The sequence below is a fragment of the Microcaecilia unicolor genome, chromosome 9 (genome assembly GCF_901765095.1).
Source record: "Microcaecilia unicolor chromosome 9, aMicUni1.1, whole genome shotgun sequence".
NCBI classification, from domain to species: domain Eukaryota; kingdom Metazoa; phylum Chordata; class Amphibia; order Gymnophiona; family Siphonopidae; genus Microcaecilia; species Microcaecilia unicolor.
The window spans coordinates 11,307,144-11,334,501 of record NC_044039.1 but is presented as its reverse complement, the minus strand read 5'-3'; the positions used below and the strand labels follow the sequence as shown (position 1 = coordinate 11,334,501).

General features: G+C 46.2%; 1 protein-coding gene across 1 annotated transcript in view; it reads right to left on the bottom strand.

The window, feature by feature from the left end:
* Positions 1-3,284: 3,284 nt before the first annotated feature.
* LOC115477663 (GLIPR1-like protein 1) overlaps positions 3,285-27,358 on the bottom strand; it is a 41,956-nt gene continuing 17,882 nt past the window's right edge. The window contains exons 3-6 of the mRNA XM_030214689.1: positions 16,569-16,681; positions 10,178-10,263; positions 4,114-4,140; positions 3,285-4,026 (exon numbers count right to left, since the gene is read on the bottom strand). Of these exons, the coding sequence (XP_030070549.1) occupies positions 3,905-4,026; positions 4,114-4,140; positions 10,178-10,263; positions 16,569-16,681 (348 nt within the window). The 3' untranslated portion in view covers positions 3,285-3,904. The remainder of the gene's footprint in view (positions 4,027-4,113; positions 4,141-10,177; positions 10,264-16,568; positions 16,682-27,358) is intronic.

Here is a 27,358-nt window from a genome sequence, read left to right as displayed (position 1 = left end):
AGGATTTTATTCATTAGACCTCCACATGGGATACCCTGGATATCAACCCAAGCCCAAACCATGGATGCAAAAAGCTCTATTGCCAAGGCAAATAATAATGGGGACAAGGCGGATCCCTGGCTCATATCTCTAGCGAATTCAAAACTTGCCCCATATGCTCCATTAATTTGAAGGCTGGAAAGGGGTTTCATATATACAGTGCACTCCACTTAAGTGCACGTCTGATAAGTGCATGCTCTGTTTAACTGCATGCCGTACTTTGGTCCCGTTTTTGGCGCCATCAATTTCTATGGGGACAAACTTCGGTTTAGCGCACCAACAATAGTATATAGCGGCTCAACTAAAATATTTGGTGGCTTGGCAGAGAGTTGTAACTAAGAGCTAGGTGCATATGGAGCAGCATGAGTTTGGGGATATATCATTGTCACATGTCCCATGGCTCACCTTGCCGACTCTTCGAGCCCTAGTTTGGAAGGTGACTTCACTTACAGCTTTAACTTTGGTGGGTTCATACCCTGAAATGATTTATCCCTGGGTGAGTGTATTTTTGGCTACCCCTATAACGATAGCGGAGAGATTTGCACCAGGTCATAGTGACCCTAAATATCGGGGCTGGGCTGCTCGGGGTTTGTCACAATTAGGTCACTTACTTGAGGAGGTGGTGTTGCTTCCATTCACAGAACTGAGGTGGAATTTAGTCTGACTGAACAATTTCATTATCGCCAGATCACTGATTTTTTTGTCTAGGTGAGCTCTTCCAGAACTCCAGGAGGCAGAGACGCGCTCCTGGAGTGTGCTTTGAATGGAGGTGGTGGTAGAGATTGTATTTCCCGATTTTACCGAGCTCTCATTCAGCAGAAGGCATCCCAATTAAATACATTTGGCAATGGGAGACAGGAATGGGAGAAAACTCTAAAGAGTTTGCTTAAAGTGTCTGTAGATAGTTGTATGGTAGAAAAATGAATATAAAATGTTATATATGTGGTATTACACCCTAGACCGTCTACATGCTATTTACCCTTCCTCCTCAGATCTATGCTAGAGCGGATGTGGGTCACATTGTACTTTTATCCATATATGGTGGTCCTGTCCGAGGGCCCAACAATACTGATTATGGTGTTTGGATTGATTTCAGAGATTATTGATTTGTCATTGCCCCCTGTGTTGGGGTGTGGCCTGTTGAATATTAAGCCCCTAGGGTTGCTGGGCAAGTTTTGTAAACTGGTTTATACTATACTAACAGCGGGCCGTATAGCCTTAGCAGTGAGATGGAAGCAGTCTACTATATCTTCCTGACAGCGGTTCTCAGTCAGTTCCCATCTGGACAGTTCCCACCTACCAATTCCCATCAGGACAATTCCCACCACACCAGGTAGGGCAATTCCCACCCATACCCCACCCCCACAATTTTTTTGTTAATACAGTAGGACAAGTAATCTCTTTCCCTTTCCAGATAGTTTGTGGGGAGGGGGGGGGGGGAGGAATGCCCCCTTAAATTTATGTGTGCCTATAATCAGCCCCTCAAAATAACACACTGATTACGATTTATAACAAATTACTACTCTACTTATGAAAAGAAATCCTGTATACTTCCTTTGTGTATGGGGATGATAGCTGAGTGGCATGCCGACTCCTGTTCTCAAACTAACCTCCAGTGACAACAAAGAACATACTGGAAAATTTAGGTGAGTAGATTATTTCAAGACAACTGCTGATTTTTAGACGATGAATTCTAGAGTTTAAAACCTCTTTTAGTCAATACTAGTTGCTTGCAAGAGTGAGCCCTGGTCTAATAATCTCAATCCACTGTTAAATCTAAGGTCTTTCCGTTTGACTAGTCAATATGAATAATAATCAAGAGCTCTAAGTCTGAAGTCATATGAATAAATCAGTTGGTTAAAACTAGGCAGATAATATGATTATTCTTACTTAGTATTGAACTAGCAGTCACAGTGGAAATAAAAGCAAACATTGAACTGATAATAGCATGTTTTGCAAGTTCATTGCTTAGTCACATAATTCCATCGGACTCAAAGAGCTCCACTAACCTTCCTGCTTAAATTCAGGACCTTCCAGCTTTCTCAATGCAATACAGTGCCACAAAACAGACCTTCCAGCTCTCGGATGAATCCTCCTTTCACTGTGTAAAAAAAGCACTGCCTCAATACACACAGCATCACAACACAACGTGATGCACCGCTATGGTTCATGGGAATTTACTATGAAAAAAATAAGGTCACAAAAACAGAATGAAAAGAAAAAGAAGATACAGTAAAAAAAAAAAAAAAAAAGAGTGATATGGTGGATGGGAAATGACCAGGTAGGAAAATTCCTGGGTGAGAATCGCCCTAGGTGGGAACTGGCCCAGGGAGGGGGTAACTGTCCGGGTAGATACTCGTCGCATACCCCGACAGCAACTCTTGCTTAAAGTGGACTATGTTTGTTGTATGTCTAAATTAACTCTTTGCGCAGAAACCAAGCAAAAATCTTCATCAAAATATGGGAGAAGTTCACGCTCTGGAGCGCAAGTCAAGGAGTTCCATGAGGCACATTCTTCCTCATGTTCCATGTGCTTATTGTGAGCCATCCTCTAGGGGGGGTAGTGGGAGGGGGGAGGAGAGATTGAACATATTTTGCAATGTCTAGCTTTCATGCAGTATTATACCAAAGAGTGATGGTATGACTTTTGCTTTCTGGCATTATCTTAATTGTTGTACTTGTTGCATTGCTCTGTTGTTTTGCATTTGGAAATGAATAAAAAACAAAAAAACCAAAAGCCTTTAAAGGAGGCATTGTTCCATAAAAGTCATGTAAAACTGCTAAACACCCATTTTCATTCCTTTGGAGAGATGCTTTCTGGGAATGTGGTTTGTTGAGGATCCTGAGTTGATGTTGATAGACTCGAGCCTTCCATTTCGATCTGGTTTTGGTACAACCTTCTCAAAGATTTGGTTGCCTATGTTTCTACATGATCTGGAAAGATAATTGGATTGTCTTTCAGATATGGGTGTGCAAGAAACCAACACTTTATACTGGATATACTGGATGAACAGGAAAATAAGTGTGAATTAAGTGATGGAAATGCTCCTTGATGCCAGCAATAATGGATGAATCTGTTGCATTAAAATACTTGAGCAACTGGGCACGTGATGGAAGGACATTACAAATGGTATAAGTCTGATCAGCAGAGAAGACTCTTGTTGCCACATCATAAGCAGACAAGACACAAATGATGTCATTTAACAGTGCTTAATTTTTTTATCATTCAATTCAGTTGTCTAAGATGTGTTACGTTTACGTTTTAACATATTGATACTAGAAATTTATAGATGTTGTTCCAACAGCCTGTTGTAGTCTCAAGTTTTTAGAGAATGACATGGGGACAAAGTTTGTCTCCATCCCCATGGGCTGTGTCTCCCTGTCATTCTCTGTTCAATGTAGACGAGATATGTCTGCTGCCCTCACTGTGGGGGCTGGCTCTCAACTCTTGTGCCTAATCAGACGGACTGCTGCTGCCGTGACTGCGAGGGCTGGCTCTCAACTCCTATGCCCAGTCAGACAGTGGGACTGCTGCAGACATCACTTTGGGTGCTGGCTCTGCTGCCTGCAATGCTTCCAAGTCCCTAGGAGTGGCATCATGAGGTGCAGCGGGTGGCAGAGTGTGCACAGTAGAGCCCCAGATTATTTGTATTCAAATTTAAATCTCTATTTGGCCAAGTATGAATAAATGTTTTTGGGGCCAAATCAGTTCAAATACAAATATTCGGTACATCTGAACTAAAAGCTGCAATAAGACACACAAGAATGACAGATGTAGAGATAAAAAATAAAGCAAAAGGCAGAATTTCAAAACCTCCATTAGATTTTGGGGAAAACCATTATATTTACATATACTCAAATAATATCAACAAAATAAATTGATTCCAAAATTCAGTGTCATTAAGACAAACACAATAATACAGAGTGGGTTGTATGACTGTGCTGAAAAACATCCAGATCCCAGAATTGGCGACCACGATGGGTAATCTGTAATAAAACAAATTTTATCAGGTACATTTCTACTAATAATCAATTCAGAAATTCAAATAATAATATGCTATTATTAATACATACTTTTGACTGTATCACGTACATCATTTTCTGGAGAGAAAAAAGGAAGAATGAACAGGTTTGAAAATCAAAGTATTTTTGTATTTATGATGTTATTAGAAGCATCAAGGCACCCATATCACCAATGATAAGGAGAGAGAATGAATAACAGTTATAACCACTGCTGCTACACAGACTGCACTAAAGGAGTAACCCTCAGAAAAGCCTTCCACCTCATCAAGCAAAGAAACAGTACCGAGTTTATTTCCTGTGTACACACCAGAAAGTAGTATTTATTTGTACTTCTAATATTACCCTATATGCTTTATATCTAACTGTATCTGATATTCTGGAATGACAATGTCATAACAAAACTATGCAAGCCACATTGAGCCTGCAAATAGGTGGGATAATGTGGGATACAAATGCAATAAATAATAATAATATCTATTATCATCTCCTCTTCTACACACACATGCTTTCAGAAATAATTTATTGAACATTTTACTGATATCTTTTGATAAGTCACGGAGAGCAATTAAAAAAAAAACCTTGTGGTTTTGTAACACACATCCTGAATGACTGAATTGAGGATGAAGTCTCTGATCATATTTATAAACTGGAATGAACCAGTAGTATGTTAATTCTACCCTTTTTTTTTTAGAGTGAGAAATGATATGGTACATTTTCAGAATTCATAATAAGGACAAGGTTAAAGATAACATTGTATGTTTATTATCAGATCCAATGTTAGGCTCATCTCTATAATCTGCAGGAAGTCAGGAGACAATTCTTTAGAATGCTAATGGAGAATTTATGTTCTGCAATTAAGCTAATAGGCTCAACCCTAGAAGAGGAAGAGCGAAAGAAGGTTCTGTGTGACAAGCTGTTATCTTCTATGAACACCCATTACAAGTGACTTTTTTTCTTGGATATGCAGCTCATCATAGTCATTCACATGGGAGTCCCTATAATAACTATTACTAAACATTTATATAGTACTACAAGGTGTACACAGTCTGAGAGAACCCTCACCGCTCTGCTGTCCAGAGAGCTCTAAAAGGCCTTCAAGGCAAGAAAAACTGCCCTCATTTCCAACCTGTTGATTGACCACTGTGCCTCCTCCAATGACCAGGTGTCCTGCACCACCTGATCCAGACAATGGGCTCCCCAGCCTTTGAGACTGGCGTCCAGTCAACACTGTCCACTCTGGAACATTTAGGCTTCGGCCCTGACTCAAGTTGGAATCCTGAAGGCACCAATGCAGGCTCTGCTTCACATCCCCCTGTAATGGGAATTGGAAAGCCATGTTCTGTGACTGGGAAGACTGTCTGGACATGAGATGCCACAGAAGGAGCGCATGTGTGCCCTGGACTACTGCACAACCTCCAGAGTGGCTGGCATCGACCCTAGGACCTGGAAATAATCTTTGGCCCGAGGAGACTGGCAAGGCACTAAGTTGCAGATTTGATCTTGTAGCTTGTCGATCTGCTGTTGTGGCAGAAAAATTATTCAGAGTTTGCTGTCAAAGTGAATACTAAGATACTCCAACATCTGGGAAGGAACACTGTGACTCTTGTTGGAATTTATCACAACCCAATGACTCCAGAAAGGACACCACGCAGACCATGGCCTGTTCACTCTCCTGAAAAGATTTTGCTTGACTGAACCAATTGTTGAGATAGAGATGAACTAGAATTTCTTCCTTGTGTAGATCTGCAGCCACTACAACCATAAAACTGGAAAAAGTCCAAGGCGCAGTCACCAAACTGAAAGGTAGTGCAATAAATTGAAAGTGCTGTCCTAACACAGCAAAGCGAATGTACTTTTGGTGAGCTACTCAAAAGGGAATGTCCATGCGGTCCAAAGAAGTGAGGAACTCCCATTGTTGAACTGCTACAATCACCAACTGCAACATTTCCATGTTAAAACTGGAAACTTTCAACACTGTTTATGCGCTTGATATCCAAAATGGTCTGGAAGTCGCCTCTTTCTTGGGAACAATAAAATAGATGCAGTAGCTTCCAGCACTCCATTTGACCAATGGTACTGGAACCACAGCCTACAGCTGAACCAGTCTTTGCAGAGGGTCCCCGACAGCTCCTGCTTTCCAGCAGAAATGACAGGGAGGCTCCTGGAAAAGATCCGGCAAGAACCATTTGAAATCTATATTTGTCACACATCACATCAAGAACCCACTGATCCGTGGTTATCTGGGTTCACCTTTGGTAAAACTCTCTTAACCAAGTTCCCACCGGGGGGAGAACCCCAACACCATAATTGGACACTGTGTGCAGAACCTGAGGATGGGAACCCTGAATTTTGCCTCCACACCGACTGCCCTGAAAGGTCCAAGTTCTCCAAAAGAATCACCTTACTGTTCCGTGACCAAGGTCCTTGGGTTTGTCATCTGACAAATGGGGAACCTTAGCTTCACCTAGTCCCTTTACCAATTTAGCAAGCTCTTCCCTGAAAAGCATAGAGCCCTTGAAAGGCTGAGGACCAAGCTTAGATTTAGAAGCGACATTTGCAGACCAACTTTATAGCCACAAAGCCCTGCATGCCACGCTGACCAGGGCCATGTTCTTTGAAGAGCCCAACTCCAGCTTTGCAACTCCCATCTCCCATATAAATTGAAACTGATCTGCCGAGGGGCCATGCAAAACGTTTTCCAGTGACAACAGGCCATTGCTACTAAATCTCCAAAGACTGAAGCCAAAAGGTCAAAACTGTGCTTCAGGAGGGTCTCCATTTTTCAGTCCCCAGGATCTTTCAAGGCTGCTACCCTGTTTACAGGAATGATAGTCTTCTTAGTCACAGCCATGACCAGAGCATTCATGGTAGGGGGCCTGAGGGACTCCCTGTCCTCCGCTGGAAGAGGATACAACCTAGGATGTGCCACCTTACAGGGAGTATCTGGAGAAATGCTACTCCACATAGACCATGTCCCTGATTATCTTGATTCATGGCAAAAGACTTGGACCCTCTCATCAAAGGCATTAGGAAGGCCTCCACCTTTTTAGTGGTGCTGCTCACAAGCACATCCGTTTTGAACCACAGCATCGCTGATACCTGCGCTATCAATTCTGACAGCTCTTCTTGATGGAAAATTTGCACCATCGAAGGATTCTCCTCAGACTGCAGGTCCTCAGCCTTGGGAACCTGCAGGAGGGCCTCCTACCCTGCTTCAAGCTCACTAAGATCTCCTTTGGGCAAACTGGCCACCAGCTCCTCAAATTCCTCAGCCCAATCCATTCTGGGCCGCTTGGGGAGCAAAAGATCCTGACTAGAAGAGGCCACAGGAGGCTCAACAGGGTTCCCTGCCTTTTAAGCCCTAAACAGTGCCCAGATAAACTCAGGAGGAACCCCCCCCCCACCACCACCACCACCATGGTACTGATCTCTGGAGCCGAAGAGGGTTACGGCAGCAACTCTTCCAAGGTAAGCCTACTACCACTACTTATCATTTCTACAGCACTACTAGACATAAGCAGCGCTGTACACTGGACATAAAGAGACAGTCCCTTCTCGAGACAGCTTACAATCTAATTAGGACAAACAGGACAAATAAAAGATAAAATATGGGTACAGAACTAGGCCCATCAGAACCCAAAGCCATCAACGTGGTCCCAACTGCAGCTGCTGATGCAGCAACAGAGCCTGCACTGTGCTATTGAAGCCTCAATGCCTTTCGTGCCACAGGTCTGACACCACCGCAAATTCATTGTGCATCTGCCTGGAAGCTGCCAGCAATCATGCAGGTCAGCCGTGTCTAACCTCTGCACCCCTGCCCCAGACTCAGAAAGGAAGAGGACTACTCTCAGAAGCAGTCATTTACTATGTCTAGGAATTTTTGAATTGTTAGGTTTAACGGGTTTGGGTAGGTCTGGGGGGGTGGAAGGAAGAGATGGTAGTGGGGGGTAAGGTGTATCGAAGATAGGTACATATATAAAACTTTATCCAGCCTATGTCGTTTCTTATTTGGTCTTGTCTTGCATTGTGTAAATTGTTCTGGATTTCAATACACAGATTACAAAAAAAAAAAAAAAAAGCTTGCAAGGGATTTCTTAGGCACAGCATTAAAAAGACAATCCAGTCAATATTCAGCGAGAGGGTAGAAGCAGATCATACCCAGTTAGCGCCCACTGATTGGGTCCTTGGCAGATATTTGTGGCATTAACTGTAGAGTCAAACGAACAACAGTGGATCCAATAAGAGTCCTCTCACAGTGGGCGTCCCTCAAAACAAGGTCTTTATTCAAAACAATCAATCAAATAACCCGACACGTGACGTGTTTCGGCCAAAAGGCCTGCGTCAGGGGTCTATTGATCCTTTATGTGAAATACCTTGGAAATCAGATGGCTCTCAGTAAATAAATTATTAACAGAGATATCCAATATTGCGCATTAAAGATATCCTGCCAGAGAGAACAAAAGACCAGCCAACCGATCAGCAGACCCCTGACGCAGGCCTTTTGACCGAAATACGTCACGTGTCGGGTTGTTTGATTGATTGTTTTGAATAAAGACCTTGTTTTGAGGGATGCCCACTGTGAGAGGACTCTTATTGGATCCACTGTTGTTCGTTTGTCTTTGGTTCTCCTGTGGAGAGATCACCTTCTGTGGTGTTTGCTTCGATTAACTGTAGACTGCCACTGCAAATTTGTACAGATAGCCAAGGAAATATCTGGTTAAGTGCGAGGGTGGCCCAGGGGTGGAGCAAAGGCAGAGCTGTGAGTTATCTGAGCACCGCCAATATATAGTGCCAATGTCTGGATAACTATCCAGGCAAGTTGGACTGCATAAATAGCAGTCCCAACCTGCCCAGATAGCTATCTGGGTACCAGCACTAAATATTGACAGTACCTGGATATCTTCCAACAGCAGATAATCTGGATATAGCCTGGTGCCGAATATCTGGGACTAAATGAGTCTACTGTGGCCAGTGTTTCAAAAAACTGCTGACTGCTGCAAGCTGAACACTGACCGTAATGGTTATAGCTATAACTAAAGGAGAAATTAGATCTTACCTGCTAATTTTCTTTCCTTTTGTCCCTCTAGGCCAAACCAGATGCTTGGATAATGCACCCCTAGCAACAGATGGAGACTGAGAATACTGACTTCCGAGAATCCTATTATTTGCCTTGTACAGTCCTTAACTAGCCAATATTTCCATACCCAAAATAGACGAAACAAAATCCAATTTATCTACAATTACCATTCTTTCTAAAAGGAGAAGACATGCCCACAAAAGACAAAATATTAATAAGCTTTGTAAGACCAAAGAACCAGAAGCCCCAAATTTTCCACATACTGTCCCCATTATATTCCTCAGCAAGAGAACCAAATAACAAGAAAGAGTAGGTTACAGACTGCTCTAGAGGGATAAAAAGAAAATTAGCAGGTAAGATCACTTCTCCTCCTTTAGCATCTCTCCAGACCAGTCTAGATGCTTGGAAAGTTCCAAAGCTGTAGTATTGCTAGACTACCTGTAGAGGTTACAGCCATCTTTTTGCACCAGAGCTGGCATGGGCAGGAGAAAATGGGGATTGCTCCTGCCCAGACTACACTAGGCCACCAGGGACCCTTAAGGTAAGCCTGGGAGTACCTAGAAGAGTGGAGGGTGGAAAGCTTGTGGGGGTTCAGGTAGAGGATTAGAATATAATTTGACTACCTAGTTAGCTGTCCTAACTTCACCCGGTTAGCTAACTAAGTAGCAAGCTGAATACCACTGCTACTCAGTTAATTTCCTTTCTGGCTGCCCCAACTCCACCCCTGGACAGCCCCAGAAATAACCAGATATTGCTGCAGCGATCATAGGCAATATTAACTGAGTAGTGCGCCACATACTGTCGGACAGCCAGCTTAGTGAGGTTTAACTAGGCAGGAACCTCTCCTGCCTAGTTAAAACATGATGAATATCTACCCCAGTATCTGCAGCAATCATAGACAATATTAACCGAGCAGTGTGCAGAATATTGTAAGACAGCCAGCTTAATGAGGTTTAATTGGGCAGGAACCTCTTTGCCCAGTTAAAACCCGATGAATATCTACCCCTGTGTTTTTAGTCAATATGCTTATCAACTTACTGCACAAGTTATTCACACATGTATCCTCTGGACATGCACTGCAAGGGTTTCCTTCCTTATAAGGGAATTGCCTCATTAAATTTCCTCTGCAAGATATCAAAATATTGTTCCATCAGATGAGGGTCTTGGTTTTTTTTTTTTTTTTTTAAATATTTGTATGTTTTGTTATCTCAGACTTTGACAAATTTTCATTTAGGAGCCAGTTCACAATTGTAGAAGATGCACTCCCCATCCTATTGCTGACACTTCTGTTGTTAAAGTTAGTTGCGGTAAATAGTTTGGAAGGGGCTTGGCAAAGCCACCATTGTAATTATAGGCATACTGGGTTGGAGATAGGTATTATTTTGGTTCCAATGCAACTTTTTAGGTGTCATTCTAATTCTTGCATGTGCAGTCTGGCAAGGGGAACTACATTAACTGTGGCTGCCATATCTCCTAGTAGCTGCATGACCTAAAGCAGTACGCTTCTTCAAAAATGTGGTAGTGGCAGGAAAGCTCTTGTGATGGTAGTGTGCAGTCAAGCACCTATGAAGTGCAGTGTTTGTGTGGAGGTTAATGTGGATTTTTGAGTTGAAGCAGCCTAGTTGTTGAAAATAGGGGAAAGCATAATGCACAGGTGCAGAGATGAGCCAGTTGTTGAAGTATGGGAAAACATAATGTCCTTTTTTCAAAGAACCATAGCCACAACCACTAGGCACTTTGTTAAAACCTATAGTGTCGATGACAGGCTGAAGGGAAGAACTTTGTATTAGAAATGATGGTGAAGGAAATCAAATCTTAAGTTTGCAGCTAGAGCTGAATTCTTAAGTACTCAATGGAATCACAAGTAATGTCTGTGTTGAAAGAGGCTTATGGGCACAATTCTAGCTCGGCACAGTCCTATCCATGCAGAATTAATGAAACTTATTTTCCAACAAATGTGTGTAAATATGAATCCAAAAAATACCCATCAGGATACCCATAGACCCCTGACATGGACTGACAATTTGGTGTGGATTGGACATTAAACATAAATTGTTATAAACATATATTTCACACTACTACTTTTGTTCCTTTGGAATGCAGGCTAAAATAGGGGTGTGCAATTGAAACATTTTGATTGTCTTATGCTGTTTCTTTGTAGCACACACTAAATTGAGTACTTGTTAAAACCTATTCCATGCATATTTACATGATTTCAAGCCCCATTTTATACAGAATGTAGAGACTGGAACTGAGATACTATCAGGCTCATTTTCGAAAGAGAAGAACACCCATCTTTCAAGACAAATCGGAAGATGGGCGTCCTTCTCAAAGGGTTGCCCAAATCGGTATAATCGAAAGCTGATTTTGGGCGTCCGCAACTGCTTTCCATTGCAGGGATGACCAAAGTTCACAGGAGCATGTTGGAGGCGTGGTGAAGGCGGAACTTGGGCATGCCTAACACATGGCAGGTCCATCACAGCAGTGTTTTTTTGGTAACTTTCTCCCCTCCTCAGATTCCTCCAAGCACATAAAATTGTGGGTAGTAAGACGTTGGAGTGCTTTAAATATCTCCCGGAGAATGCCAATTCACGGCACTCGCAAGGACATGGAGTGGAAGCATGGCTAATATGGCGTCGTACCCGGTGGACACTGATGATGAGGCCGCTATCTTTTTGGGGTCCAGTGAAGAGCAGATCACTAAGAAAGAGGTAGTCCGGTGGTTTCAGGCGCTCAAATTGGAAATGCAGGCGGTGTGCGGGGACTTACAAAGGCGCTGACTGAAATCTGGCGTGATACTGGGGAAATTGGGACCCACATGGAACAGGCAGAGGAGTGCATGGAGGCCTTTAATGAGCACATGCAATCCTTGGAGTCATTGGGTCAGCAGATGCAGCAAGATCGGCAGGAGATCCTGGATTTGATTGAAGACCTGGGAAACAGGTATCGCCACCATAATTTGTACTTCGGGTGGGTTCCTGAGAAAGACCAATTCCAGGACTGTGTGAAAACTGCTAATATCTGTCTTTTCCTGCTACAGTCAGAGGAGCATGTTGCAGGCCCGCGCAAGGGTTCAGCTCCTTGGGACATTGTCGTCTGTTTTAAGGACTTTTCGGTGAAGGAGGATATTTTGTGCAAGGCATGGGCCCAAAAGGATTTTATCTGGGAGAACTGTAAGACTTCTATTTACCAGGATTTGGCACAAACAACCTTGCAGGAGAGACTTGTTACTGGTGACGCACTACCTCCAAAATGCCTATTATTGTTATAAGTGGTTCTTTTCTTTTGGACTGCTGATTAAACAGTGGCTGGCAAATGGAAAACAGTGAAAACGTGTTCTGAGGCCTGGCAAGTGTTGGAGGACCTGGGGGTGCATGGAATTACCAACCTGGGGGGGGGGGGGTCCTCGGGGTCTGCTCCTCCGTATGCTCCTGGTGCTAGCCATAAATGGCAGAAAATCCCAGGCAAGCGGCCCAAGGCTTCACAGAGTGGAGAACCCCAGGACACATGAAGGACTTTGGACTGTTGGTGGCATTATTCTTTTGGAGGGACCACAATTGGTTGGGAGTGTGAGAATTGCTGTGTTGGTGTAGATGGGGAGTGCTTGTATGTGTGTTTGAGAGTTGCATGTGTTTAAGTGGAGGGGGGTGGGGTGCTAAGGGCATGGCTCTTGGGCAGTGGGGGGGGGATCTTCTATGGGTTAAGGGCTGGGTGACGGATGTCAGGGCCATCATGATTCATGAGGTTTGGGGAGGGGCAGCGCAGGGGCTCCAAGTGGAATCTCAGAATGTAAATGGGCTAAATGATGCAGGCAAACGGAGTATTGTGTTCCATAAGTGGAAGCTGTTGCAATGGGACATAATTTTGTTGGGGGAGACTCATTTGTGGGCTAGAGATCAACATTATCTTCTGCATAAAAATTATGAAGTCTTGTTATAGACTTGATGGCAGGTGCAGTTGATTTGGAAAATTAAGGGACCTGGGGATGCTCTCTCTTATACTGATGTGGCTATCTGAGACCAATTTTTTATGTGGTTATCGGACCTTATATACGCAATGTGATAACTGTGCACTGGAAGAGATTGTTCGTTTTTTGACTGGGGTAGAGCTCCCAATGTTGTCCCCAGTGGATTGGGAACAACTGGATGCCCCGAATATGCTTACGGAGATCAGTTGGGCCATAAAGAAGTTGAAGAGTGGTAAGGCGCTAGGCCTAGATGGGCTTTCTGTTAAGTTTTATAAATTATTTTGGGGGGAGGGGGATTTAGCTTGAGTAGGTAACAGTTTACTGGGCGTACACAATCTTCCTTTTAGTATGCGGGTGGCGGGTATCACGTTATTGGTAAAACCTGGGAAGGACCCAGCAAGTTGTGGTTCATATAAACTGGTTGTCGCTCCTTAATGTGGATGTGAAAATGTTAGCAAATTTCTTTTTGGCAGACTGTCTTGCCTCAGTTTTGCTGTAATTGATAAGACACGGATCAGGTGGGGTTTGTCCCTCGGCGCCAGGTGTGAGATAATATACGCTGGAGTTTGAATGTGATGTGAGAGGCCGAACGGGCCTGGTCACCTCTTAGTTGTTATCCCTTGATGCAGAGAAGGCTTTTAACTGGGTCCTTTGGATGTTTCTGTGGCAGGCTTTGGATAAGTTTGCCCATGATATTTTATTATATGTGGAGCAACTACACTTATCCCTTCCCATTGCTTTAAGGGAGCTGTGGGACTATGGGTGGGTGGTGGGGTTCAAGGTGAACTTAGGACATAAAAGAAATTCTGAGATCTCCAACAGCTGTATTTTTTGAATTATGGCCCTCTTTTGGGAACCCTTAGAAGTGATCTGTGTCAGTGGACAAGTCCTTGGTTGTCTTGGAAGGGGCGTATAGCGGTGCTAAAAATGAACGTTCTCCCGCACCTGTTTTTGTTTCAATCCCTTCCAGTGGTAGTTCCAGGGAGGTTTTAAGACGGCTTCAAGGGGAGGTGACTTGTTTTATTTGGGGGGATAAATCTCCATGGTTGGCCCATCAAATTTTGTGGCAGGGGTTGGAATTGGGAGGAAGGGTAGTACCGAATCTGGTTTGGTATTACCGGGTGGCTCAATTGTGACAAATTTTGGAAGGGGAGGTGTCTCCACAAAAGGGACAGGTGTTGTTAGAGCAGGAGCATTTTTCCCTTTTCCCCCTTACCTACCTTACTTGGGCTGTCGAACATTCTGCAGGATTACATTCACCATATTAGGAACCTGTTCATGCAACATATTTTGGAAGTATGGGGTATGGTGAAGGGGAAATTGGGCTTCTATTCATTTTAAGCCTCTTTTTCTAGAGTGGGGGACAGTGGGGTCTTTGCACTGTGGGCAGAAGGAGGAGTTAACGAATTTCAGACAGTTTTTGGATGTGGGGGATCTCTCCTCCTTTGAGATACAAACCACATATCACTTACATCTTGAGGATATTTTTCCTTATTTACAGGTCAAAACACTATACGATGGGGCAGGGTTGGTTACAGTCTGACTCTGATGAGATGGAGCACTTTGAAAATCTTTGGATGGCTTTAGGTAAACTTAGGTGTCCCATTTCTTTGTTATATGAATTTTTGAAGGGTTGGCGTTTTCAAAAATATAACTTAATGTGTCAATGGGAGGCTGCTCTTGGGGGGGGGGGGGGGGAGCCTGCGAAGAGTGAAAGGAAACAAGTGTTTCGGAAAGTGTGTAAAACTTCTATTTGTGCATTGATTAAAGAAAATGCATATAAAGCTGGTATTAAACTCTTATCAAGTTAAAAGATATGTTTCTGAATGATAATGGCCTGGGGAGCTGGCGTGGTCAGTTGAAGAGTAGCTTTCACCTCCTCCTGCAGCCTGCTATTTCGACTTGGCCGGTTTGGCAGCTCTCATCTCATTCTGCCTCACACAATGGGTTGAAACCTTCTCAGAGTTTGCACAGACAGACACAGAGATTCAGCCTACTCCAAGGCTTCAACATATCGCCTGAAGTCCTTCCTAGCGACATATTTGCGGACCATTTTTAAACTCTTTTCACCTGTCAACTTATTATCTATTTTCTCTGTTTCACTGATTCTATCTATTTGATTCTATTCTAACTGTAACTGTATCACCTCTGATTTGGCAATAGCCTATCAGTGCATTGTAAGCCAGTTTGAGCCTGCAAAACTGTGGGAAAAACGTGGGGTATAAATGTACAAATAAATAAATAATCTTGATGTTTGTTGGAGATGTATAGAAGCTAAAGGGACTTTTTATCATATCTGGTGGGAGTGTGGGAAGATACAATCCTACTGGACTTTAGTAGTGCAGTGCCTGGGGAAGGGTTTGGGCACCAGGTTCCCTCTAAACCCCAAGGCCTGTTTGTTGGGCCTTTATAACCAGCGAGGATAGTGTTGGCAAGTCTGGTTGAAACGCAGCATTGGCAGCAGCTAAGTGTGTGATAGCGGCTCACTGGAAGAGAACCACTGAACCCACTGTGCATGATTGGCTGGTGCGGGAAGTTGAGATTTTTACGGATGGTCTCCATGGCTGTTATGATCCGGAGAAGGAATGGACTCATCTCACCACCATATTGGACTCTGCTGAGCATTTGGGGTGGGAGTGCGGGGTTGGATGTATACGGGGGGCACTGAAAGATCAGTGTTTCCCTTGCGTGGTTGGATGATGTGGATGAACCTTTCTAAGGGGGGGAGGAGTTGAGAGGGAGTTGGGGGGTCATTTTTGGTATTTGCACTTTACCTTGTTTGGTTTTTCTTGCAAATAAAATATATATATATTTAAAGATTAAAAAAAAAGAAAAAGAAAAGAATGACTCCCTTAATTTCTCGTTTAAAGCCATGGCCGAAATGAGCATATAGTAAAAGACCTATCGATATCACTGAGCAGGTGTAAAAATTGACATGTGTATTCCCTTTATGAACATGAGACTCAGGAAAAAACATGCTGGTAGGACAATGGCCAGATTCAATGGAAAGCCAACACTACCTTAGGGAAGAACTTGTGAGCATCACTCTGTTTTGATGAAACTTAGTATAAGGTGGATCAGCTACTGGGGCCTACAGCTCACTGACTCTGTAAGCTGAAATGATCACCGCCAAAAATAAATCAGATATTTAAGACCACAAGAATATAGTTCAGAAGTAGCTTTCATCAGCTAGGTATACAGTATGTTCAAATCCCAAGTTGGAGTGCATAATCCATCTATGCCAGTCTGGAGGGATGCTATGGACCTGTTTTGATGGCAGGTTTCTATGGAAGCATGGCCCAAATATATTTGACAATTTTGGGCTATACATAGGTGAAATTTCCTTCAATATACTACTATAAGCACCAGTGTCACTGAGATGAACCCAAATAGAGTTGGATTCTAGACCAAACTGTAAGAGAAGTTTTTGTGTGGGGCAAGGGAAGGGAAATTTATACTTACGCAGGTCCATAGTTGCAAACAACAATTGCCCAGTTTTTTGCCCTTGGATAACCTTCAATTTCAGGACACTGCCGAGCAGCACAGCCAACTTTGTAACTATCAGCCCACACAACCTACAATAACAATGTAACAAAAATGAATGAGGTCATATTTTGAAGCTTTTACTTATAATTCACACTTTAAATCACTTGTCCATAACAGGCCCAAGGTGGCTAAAAACAATTAAAAAAACAAACAAACAAAAAAACAATACAAATAAAGCAGTGACAGATAAACCATTGCAAAAATGTAAAGGTAACAAAATAATAAAAAAATTAAAAGCAAATAAACTAAAAATATAAGCAATATAGCAATAGGCAAGAGCATTCTCCTCCTCCAATTTGACATGTCAAGTGCGTTCGACATGGTTAACCATAACATATTGCTAAGACTCCTAGAATACTTCGGAATCAGTGGTGGCACTCTCAATTGGATTAAGGGTTTTCTAACCACAAGAACATATCAAGTGAAATCAAAAACAAATATATCGTCACCGAGGAAACCAGGCTGCGGAGTACCGCAGGGATCACCACTATCACCGATCCTTTTCAACCTCATGATGCCTCCACTAGCCAAAACCTTATCCACCTAAGGCCTTAACCCATTCATCTACGCTGATGACGTTACATTATACATCCCCTACAAGCACGATCTAAGACGGCTAGGGCTCTTTAACTTGGAGAAAAGGCGGCTGAGGGGTGATATGATAGAAGTCTACAAAATAATGAGTGGGGTGGAGCGGACAGATGTGAAGCATTTGTTTACACTTTCTAACAATAATAGAACCAGGGGATATAAGATGAAGATAGAATGTGGTAGATTTAAAACAAATCGGCGAAAGCTTTTCTTTACTCAACGTGTAGTTGGACTCGAACTCATTGCCGGAGAATGTAATGACAGCAGCTGGCCTTGCAGAGTTTAAAGGGGGTTTGGACAGATTCCTGAAGGAAAAGTCCATTGATCATTACAAGGTAAAATTATGTATAATCATACCTGATAATTTTCTTTCCATTAATCATAGCTGATCAATCCATAGACTGGTGGGTTGTGTCCATCTACCAGCAGGTGGAGATAGAGAGCAAACTTTTGCCTCCCTATATGTGGTCATGTGCTGCCGGAAACTCCTCAGTATGTCGATATCAAAGCTCCATCCGCAGGACTCAGCACTTAGAGAATTACACCCACGAAGGGACACTCTGCCCAGCTCACCACCGCCGAAACGGGGGAGGGGAATTAACCCAGCTCATCCCCACACAAGTGGGGGAGGGGAATCCGTCCAGCTCATCCCCGCGGAGCGGGGGAGGGACACCACACCCGCCGATGCGGGGGGATCTGGCTTATCCTGCAACCGCAACCGCGGGAGGAGCTGACTGACCCTAACACCGCCGAAGCGGGAGGGGTACAAAGCTGCCCTACAGCCGCACGAAGCGGGAGGGAGTGCCGGCAGAATTTAAATCTCAATCTAGCCCCGTAAAACGGAGGGGAGAGGAATGCAGCAGCTCACTGTAACACAAACTCGTCTTAACTCTTGAAGAATCCAAGTGAAAAAACTTGAACACGAAGTCTTTCTGAAGTAACTGAAGACTAAACTTGAACCTGAAATGCAACCAGAATAAAAACAGTACAGAAATCTGGGAGGGGCTATGGATTGATCAGCTATGATTAATGGAAAGAAAATTATCAGGTATGATTATACATAATTTTACCTTCCATATCATCAAGCTGATCAATCCATAGACTGGTGGGATGTACCGAAGCAGTACTCACCCAGGGCGGGACATTGAAATCCCTGACCTCAACACTGAAGCTCCAAACCGGGCCTCCGCCCGTGCAGCCACAGCCAAACGGTAATGCTTGGAGAATGTATGGGCCGAAGCCCAAGTTGCCGCCTTGCATATCTCCTCCAAGGAGACGGAACCGGCCTCTGCCATCGAGGCCGCCTGAGCTCTTGTGGAGTGAGCCTTCAGCTGGATAGGCGGCACCTTCCCCGCGGCCACATAAGCCGCTGCAATGGCTTCCTTGACCCATCTTGCCACTGTAGGCTTAGCAGCCTGCAGACCCCTACGAGAACCTGCATACAGGACAAACAGATGATCCGATTTCCGGAAATCATTGGTCACTTCCAAGTATCTGATGATGACTCGTCTCACATCCAGATATTTAAGAGCAGAGTACTCCTCTGGGTAGTCCTCCCTACGAAAGGAAGGGAGACAGAGCTGCTGATTCACATGGAAGCGAGAAACAATCTTGGGCAGAAAGGAAGGCACTGTGCGAATAGTCACTCCTGCCTCAGTGAACTGTAGAAAAGGCTCTCGACATGAGAGCGCCTGGAGCTCGGAAACTCTTCTGGCTGAAGTGATAGCCACCAAAAGACTGCTTTCAACGTCAGGTCTTTCAGAGATGCCCTTGACAAGGGTTCAAACGGCGGCTTCTGCAATGCTCTTAGCACCAGGTTGAGATTCCACGCAGGCACCACTGAGTGCAGAGGAGGGCGCAGGTGATTAACTCCCTTGAGAAAGCGCACCACATCTGGCTGCGAAGCCAGGGAAGCACCCTTCAGGCGGCCCCTGAAGCAAGCCAGAGCCGCTACCTGGACTTTAAGGGAACTGAGCGACAGGCCTTTGTCCAGACCTTCTTGCAGGAACGCCAACACTGAAGAAATTGGAGCAGTGAAAGGAGAAAGAGAGCCTGCTTCACACCACGCTGCAAAGATACGCCAAACCCTGGCGTAAGCAGTAGAAGTAGAGCGCTTCCTCGCTCTCAGCATAGTGGCGATGACCTTGTCTGAGAAGCCCTTCTTCCTTAGACGCTGCCGCTCAATAGCCAGGCCGTAAGACCAAAGGGGGAGGGATCCTCCATCACCACGGGACCCTGATGCAACAGGCCCTGCTCCACTGGCAGCCGCAGAGGATCGTCGACTGAGAGCCTGATCAAGTCCGCATACCAGGGACGTCTGGGCCAATCCGGACCCACCAGGATTATCCTGCCGGGATGCTTTGCCACCCGGTCTAGCACCCTGCCCAACATGGGCCAGGGCGGGAACACATAGAGAAGCTCTTGTGTCGGCCATTGTTGGAGAAGAGCATCTACTCCCAGGGATCGAGGGTCCCGTCCTCTGCTGAAGAAGCGCGGCACTTGGCAATTGGCCGAAGACGCCATCAGATCTAGGCTCGGCTGGCCCCAGCGCTTCGTGATGTCCAAGAACGCCTGAGCAGATAGCTGCCACTCTCCGGGCTCCAAGGTATGGCGACTGAGAAAGTCCGCCTTGACATTCATGACTCCGGCAATGTGGGCCGCTGACAGGTTCGCTTCCGCCCACTGGCATAGACTCATAGCCTCCTTGGCTAGAGGGGCGCTCTTGGTACCTCCCTGGCGGTTGACATAGGCCACAGCCGTGGCATTGTCCGACAGGACCCGTACAGGCTTCAACACCAGTACCGGGATGAACTCCAACAGTGCCAACCGAATGGCTCTGAGTTCCAGGAGGTTGATAGACCACTTTGCCTCTGCAGGAGACCAGAGCCCCTGCGCTGTCCTTCCCAAGCAGTGGGCTCCCCAGCCCGACAACGAGGCGTCCGTCGTGACGACAATCCACTCTGGGGTCACCAGAGGCATTCCCGCAGACAACTTGTCTGTCTGCATCCACCAGCTCAGCGCCTTGCGCACTGCTGGATCCAAGGGAAGACGCACCGCATAATCCTCCGACATCGGAGTCCAGCGCTGCAGCAGAGAGTGTTGTAGCGGTCTCATATGAGCCCTGGCCCAGGGCACTACTTCCATCGTGGCCGTCATAGAGCCCAACAGCTGCACATAGTCCCAAGCCCGAAGAGGAGAGGCTCCTAGGAACTGTTCCACCTGAGCCTGAAGCTTGACAATCCGATTGTCTGGCAGGAACACTCTGCCCACTTGGGTGTCGAATCGAACTCCCAGATACTCCAGGGACTGAGTCGGGCGCAGCTGGCTCTTCTCCCAGTTGATGATCCATCCCAGGGAGCTCAAAAGAGCAACTACCCGGTCCACAGCTTTGCCGCACTCTGCATAAGAGGGGGCTCGGATCAACCAGTCGTCCAGATAAGGATGGACTTGTACTCCTTCCTTTCGCAGGAAGGCCGCTATGACCACCATTACTTTGGAAAAGGTCCGCGGAGCAGTAGCCAACCCGAACGGGAGGGCTCTGAACTGGAAGTGTCGTCCCAGGACTGCAAAACGCAGAAAGCGTTGATGAGGAGGCCAGATGGGAATATGCAGGTACGCTTCCTTGATGTCCAAGGATGCCAGGTACTCCCCTGCCTTCACTGCCGCTACAACAGAGCGGAGAGTCTCCATGCGAAAGTGCCGCACTTTCAAGGCCCGATTGACCCCTTTGAGGTCGAGGATAGGCCGGACAGAACCTCCTTTCTTTGGTACCACAAAGTAAATGGAGTAACGCCCCTTGCCAAGCTGACTTTCTGGCACCGGAACGACCGCCCCCAGGCGGATCAGATTGTCCAAAGTCTGCTGCACTGCCACAGCTTTGACCGGAGACTTGCAGGGAGAGAGTACAAACCCGTCTCTTAAGGGTCGGCAGAACTCTAGCTTGTAGCCGTCTCTGATGACTTCCAGCACCCAAGCGTCTGAAGTGATTGTGGTCCACTCGCCCAGAAACGAGGACAGCCGTCCTCCAATCTGTACTGGGGCGTGGACCAAGACCCCGTCATTGGGTACGAGACCCTGGGGGAGGACCGGAGGGAGCACCTCCGGGACGGCGGTCTCTGCGAAAGGAATGCTGCTTGGGGGAGAAATTCCTCTTAAAGGAAGAGGGGGCAGAAACACCCGACCTGCCCGGGCGGTACCGACGGGCTTCCTGAAACCGTCCTCTGGAGGTACCGGGACGAGCACTAGCCCGAGCCCTGACCTCCGGTAACTTCTTGCCCTTAGACGTGCCGAGATCGGTCACGATTTTGTCCAGCTCGACCCCAAAGAGCAGCTTGCCTTTAAAAGGCAATTTAGCCAGGCGGGATTTAGAGGCATGGTCAGCAGACCAATGTTTCAGCCAAAGCCACCGCCGCGCAGAGACTGTCTGAGCCATGCCTTTAGCTGAGGCTCTCAAGACATCATACAGCAAGTCTGCCAAATAGGCTAAGCCCGATTCCAGGGCTGGCCAATCAGCCCTCAAGGAATGGTCCGAGGGGGAAGCCCGCTGCACCATAGTAAGGCACGCCCTGGCCACGTAGGAGCCGCAAACTGAGGCCTGCAAACTTAAAGCAGCCGCCTCAAAGGACGACCTTAAGGCCGCCTCCAATCTCCTGTCTTGGGCGTCCTTCAGGGCCGTGCCACCTTCCACCGGCAATGCCGTTTTCTTAGTCACCGCAGTGATTAAAGAATCCACGGTAGGCCACAGATAGGCCTCACGTTCACTCACAGCCAAAGGATAGAGGCGGGACATAGCCCTAGCCACTTTAAGGCTCGCTTCTGGGACATCCCATTGAGCTGAAATTAAGGTGTGCATGGCATCATGCACGTGGAAGGTTCTAGGCGGGCGCTTCGTCCCCAGCATAATGGCGGAGCCAACAGGGGCTGAGGGAGAGACGTCCTCCGGAGAGGATATCTTCAAAGTGTCCATGGCCTGTAACAACAGGTTGGGCAGATCCTCTGGGCGAAAAAGCCGCGCTGCAGAGGGGTCATCCGCTCCATCCGAGCGGGGATCCGTCTCCTCCAAGGAATCCGCAAAGGACCGTTGGGAGACCTCAGACACGCTGCCCTCATCTACATCGGAGGAGACAAATTCCTCCAAGGCCTGGGAATCAACCCGAGGGCGTTTACCTCTGGGGACCTCAACCTCTTTACCAGACGAGGGAGCAGGGGCAGCGTTGTGCATGAGGAAGGCCTGATGCAACAGCAAAACAAACTCGGGGGAGAAACCCCCCAGACTGTGCACTTCCGCAGCCTGGGCAACAGCCCTAGGCGCACTCTCAACCGGCGCTCGCAACAGCGGGGGAGAGACATGCTGCGCATCCAAAATGGCGTCCGGCGCGAAACTCCGCGAAGGAGCCGCGCGGGAAGAACGGCTCTTAACTTTAGCCGCTTCTGTGCCGTCGCCCAAATTAAGGGCGTTCATGGCATTAATGTCTCCAACCTCAAGGGCGGCCCAAGAAGAAGCCGTCCGAGCCGCGTGGCCGGCCAAGATGGCGGAGGCGAGGAGCGGGGGATGGGCGTTTATGGCGGGAAAAACCGCCACGCCGGAGGAAGGACCGGGACATTCATCGGTCGCGAAACTGTCACCCAACAAGGGCGAATCAGGCTTTAAGACCCCCGCATCCCTAGAAGCGCTCAAGCGACCCGGGGAGCGACCCTTTGCGCCCTCGCCCTCCGACGCCATGTGCCACGAGGAGAAGAATCGGGGAACCCCCGCCCGCTATAAAAAGGTAAAATTACCTGCTGTCCGCTCCGAGTTGTAACGACCTGGTGTCTCAGTGAGTAGCTGCAATAGACGCTTAAATAAACGTCGAAATAAACGCCTTTGAGGCCGTTCAAAATTTTTTTTTTTTTTTTTAACGGAGCCAGCGGGAGGGGGGAGAAAAGGAGGGACCTGGCACCACCAGGTTTGCACTTGCTCAAAAGAGCCCTCAACCCCAGGCACTCAACAAAACCTAAAAATTAGGCTTGGAGGCCTAGCCAGAGCTGCTGCTGTGTGTGACCACCACCTGCTGAGATAGAGAACATACTGAGGAGTTTCCGGCAGCACATGACCACATATAGGGAGGCAAAAGTTTGCTCTCTATCTCCACCTGCTGGTAGATGGACACAACCCACCAGTCTATGGATTGATCAGCTTGATGATATGGAAAATCAACTTTTTTTTTTTTTTTTTTTTTTGGGGGGGGGGGGGGGGTTGCCAGGTTCTTGAGGCCTGGATTGGCCGCTGTCGGAGACAGGATGCAACGAAATCAAGCTAAGCTTAAACACATCATGAACTCATGGGCAAATGCATTCCAACTAAAACTCAATACAGAAAAAACACACTTGTCTCATCATCTCATCCCAATACAATACATACAAACCCACAAACATTAACACCCCAGGATACACCCTCCCTATCTCTAGAGCCTATCACTAGAGACCCAAGCGAAATCCACCATAAAGAAAATGTTTTTCTCAATGTGGAAACTCAAACGCATGAAACCATTCTTCCCAAGGGAAATATTTTGTAACATGGTAGTCAATGGTACTAAGCCACGCAGATTACTGTAATGGAATCTATGCGGGATGCAAGGATCAAATCATAAAGAAACTTCAGACCGCCCAAAACACAGCAGCCAGGCTTGTATTTGGAAAAACACGTTTTGACAGCGCCAAACCACTCCGAGAAAAATTGCATTGGCTATCAATCAAAGTATGTATCACTTTCAAAATCTGCATGACTGTTCATAAAATTATTTACAGCGAGGCACCAGGATACATGACAGACCTCACCGACCTGCTTACCAGAAACACCACAAAATCTGCACGATCATACCTAAACCTCCACTACCCAAGTAGCAAAGGACTCAGATACAAATCCACCTATGCATCCGGCTTTTCCTACCTAAGCGCACAACTATGGAACGCATTGCCAAAAGCAGTAAAAACTTCGCTCGACCACCTAAATTTTCGGAAAGCACTAAAGACAGACCTGTTCAGAACAGCACACCCCACCGACCCACTATAAAAATACCTGGACACTTGCAACACAATGTAACCAAAGACCGTAACGGACATTACCTGACTCTTCTTCCCCCTTTCCCTCAAGTTCCCCCCAATTGTACCTACCATACATGTACCTCATTCTACCACGTATTTGTTCAGACCGGAATCGGCTAACACCGTTAACGGTTATATGTAAGCCACATTGAGCCTGCAAAAGGGTGGGAAAATGTGGGATACGAATGTATCAAAAAATAAATATATAAACTAATTTCATACAACACATTTCCCAATTAATAATTTACAAACAACAACAAAACAAATGGCAGAATCCCAATCAGTAAATCAATTAGCTAGGCGTGATTGATTGGGGCCATGGACTACTGCATTTGGGGGTCCTTTTACTAAAGCTTAGTACGCGCTAACAGAATTATTTATTTATTTATGGTTCTACCTCCCATTTTCCCACAAATGCAGGCACAATGTGGCTTCCATGAATTACAAAAGTTAAAAGATACAACACATGAAGTTTACAGTAGAAAAGGATAATACGCTAGCAGCAATTAGGAAGGCTAAACAGCAGAGTTACTAATGGGATACACTTTTTCAAAAAGGTACGTTTTCAGCAGCTTCTTGAAAAGATGGTGGTCAGCTTGCGTTTTCAGAAACAGGGGAAGAGCATTCCAAGTCTTCGGGCTGGAGTAGTGGAAAGTAGAGGCAAAAAGAAGCTTGTATGTAACACCCCTGCAAGATGGGTAATGTAGTTGTAAAAAGGTACGGGCTGTAGTGATGGCATTTCTAGGTGGGAGATCTATTAGAGGAATCATGTATTCCGGAGCTAATCCGTAGATTATTTTATGTGTCAATGTGCAGATCTTGAATGCGATTCGTTCTCCCACAGATAGCCAGTGTAGTTTGAAATGTAGGGGCTGCGCAGGAACCATGCGTGATTTGCCCGAGATGAGTCTCGCAGCAGTATTCTGGGCAGTCTGGAATTTCCTCAGTAGGTGCTCCTGGCAACCTGCATAAATCCCACTGCAGTAGTCCAGGTGAGACAGAACCAGCCAGTGACGAGTGTGCGGAAGAGCTCTCTGGTGAGACAAAACCTAACACGCCGCAGCCTCCACATTGCATAGAACATCCGCTTGGTGACCGCTCGCACTTGCAGATCCAGGTGCAGGTGAGGGTCCAGCTCAACACCCAGAAGTCTAAGGCTCTGTGAAATAGGGAGGATCTGGTCTTTAATGACAAGGGAGCTTGAGGAAAATCTGGCATGGACGGCCGAGAGCACAAGACACTGCGTTTTGTCTTTGTTTAACTTAAACCGAAATACCTCAGCCCAACGTTCCAAGATGGAAAAACTCGCTTCGATCAGATCTGTGATTTCATCTAATGAGGAATGGAAGGGGATGGAGATGGTTATGTCATCTGTGTAGATAAATGGTTTCAGGCCTAGGTTTGCTAGTGCGGTTGCAAGGGGAAACAGCATGATATTAAATAGCGTTGGAGAAAGGGGCGAACCTTGGGGAACCCCACAAGAAGCCTTCCAAGGTGCTGAACGATCTGGAGTGCCTTTGACCTGGTAAGTTCTGGTGGACAGAAAACCCTTAAACCAGTGTAAGACGCACCCTCCGAAGCCTAGGGTATCCAGTAAATTAGTAAGATGTTGTGGTCCACTATATCAAACGCGCTGGACATGTCGAACTGCAGCAGTAATATTTTCTTACCAACAGAAATGCCCCTTTTAAAATCAGACAGAGCTGTGACCAGAACCGTTTCAGTGCTGAACTGAGCACGGAAACCTGACTGAGAGTAGTGCAAAATGTCAAAGGTTTCAAGGAATTCATTTAACTGAGTATTCACCAAGCTGTCCATTACTTTGACAATCAGCAGTATGGACGCCACTGGTCGATAGTTTGAAGTGACGTCGGCTCTTATCTTTGGATTCTTTGGAATGGGCGCGAGACGGATTCTGCCATGCTCTGGGGGGAAGATGCCATGGTTCAACATGTAATTAAGATAGGTAGTTAGGTCAACGATGAAGCGCTTCGGGGCTGCTTTTAAAAGGTGACTGGGGCAAGCATCCAAACCACAAAACGTTTGAAAAACTTCAGTAGTGTTTTAGAAACGTGGTCTACAGGAACGCTTTCAAAGGCAGTCCATGTGCGATTGGCTGGGCAGTAAGCAGTGCACAGATCCAGTGAATCTAAGAAGTCATATACATCTGCTGGGGAACTTAGCATTTAGCACACGCCAAATTTTAGTAGAAGGGACCCTTGGAGGGGCATAATTGAAAGGGGTGCCCAAGTTTTCCTGAGGACGTCCTCGCAGGATGTCCCAGCGAAGGGGCGGGGAAACCCGTATTATCGAAACAAGATGGGCGTCCATCTTTCGTTTCAATAATACGGTTGGGGACGCCCAAATCTTGACATTTAGGTCGTCCCTAGAGATGGTCGTCCTTAGACTTGGTCGTTTCTGATTTTCAGTGATAATGGAAATGAAGGATGCCCATCTCAGAAACGACCAAATGCAAGCCCTTTGGTCGTGGGAGGAGCCAGCATTCCTAGTGCACTGGTCCCCCTGACATGCCAGGACACCAACTGGGCAGCCTAGGGGGCACTGCAGCGGTTGATGGACCAAGACGCCTCCATCGAGGTCCAAATGCCCTGGGCCGTCTGTTGGAGGCAATGAGCCCCCCCAACCAGACAGCGACGCATCTGTAGTCACGATCTTCCATTCCAGTGTTTGCAGAGGAATGCTCGATGTCAGATTCTTTTGAATGAACCACCAGTGCATGATTGTGTGCAGACGGGTCGAACATGGCACCCGAACCTCGTAATCCTCCGAGAGGAGACCAACGGCTCAGAAGGTGCCACTGCAGGGGGTGCATGTGAGCACTGGCCCACTTTACGACGTCCAAGGTGGAGGCCATGGAACCCAGAACTTGTACATAGTCCCAAGTCTGCGGGTTCAGAGTTTGGAACAGAGCTCGCAACTGACCCTGCAACTGCTGTGCTCAAGCTGAAGGAAGAGAAACTATCCCTGTTCGGGTATCGAAGCACACTCCCAAGTATTCCAGCGTCTGGGAG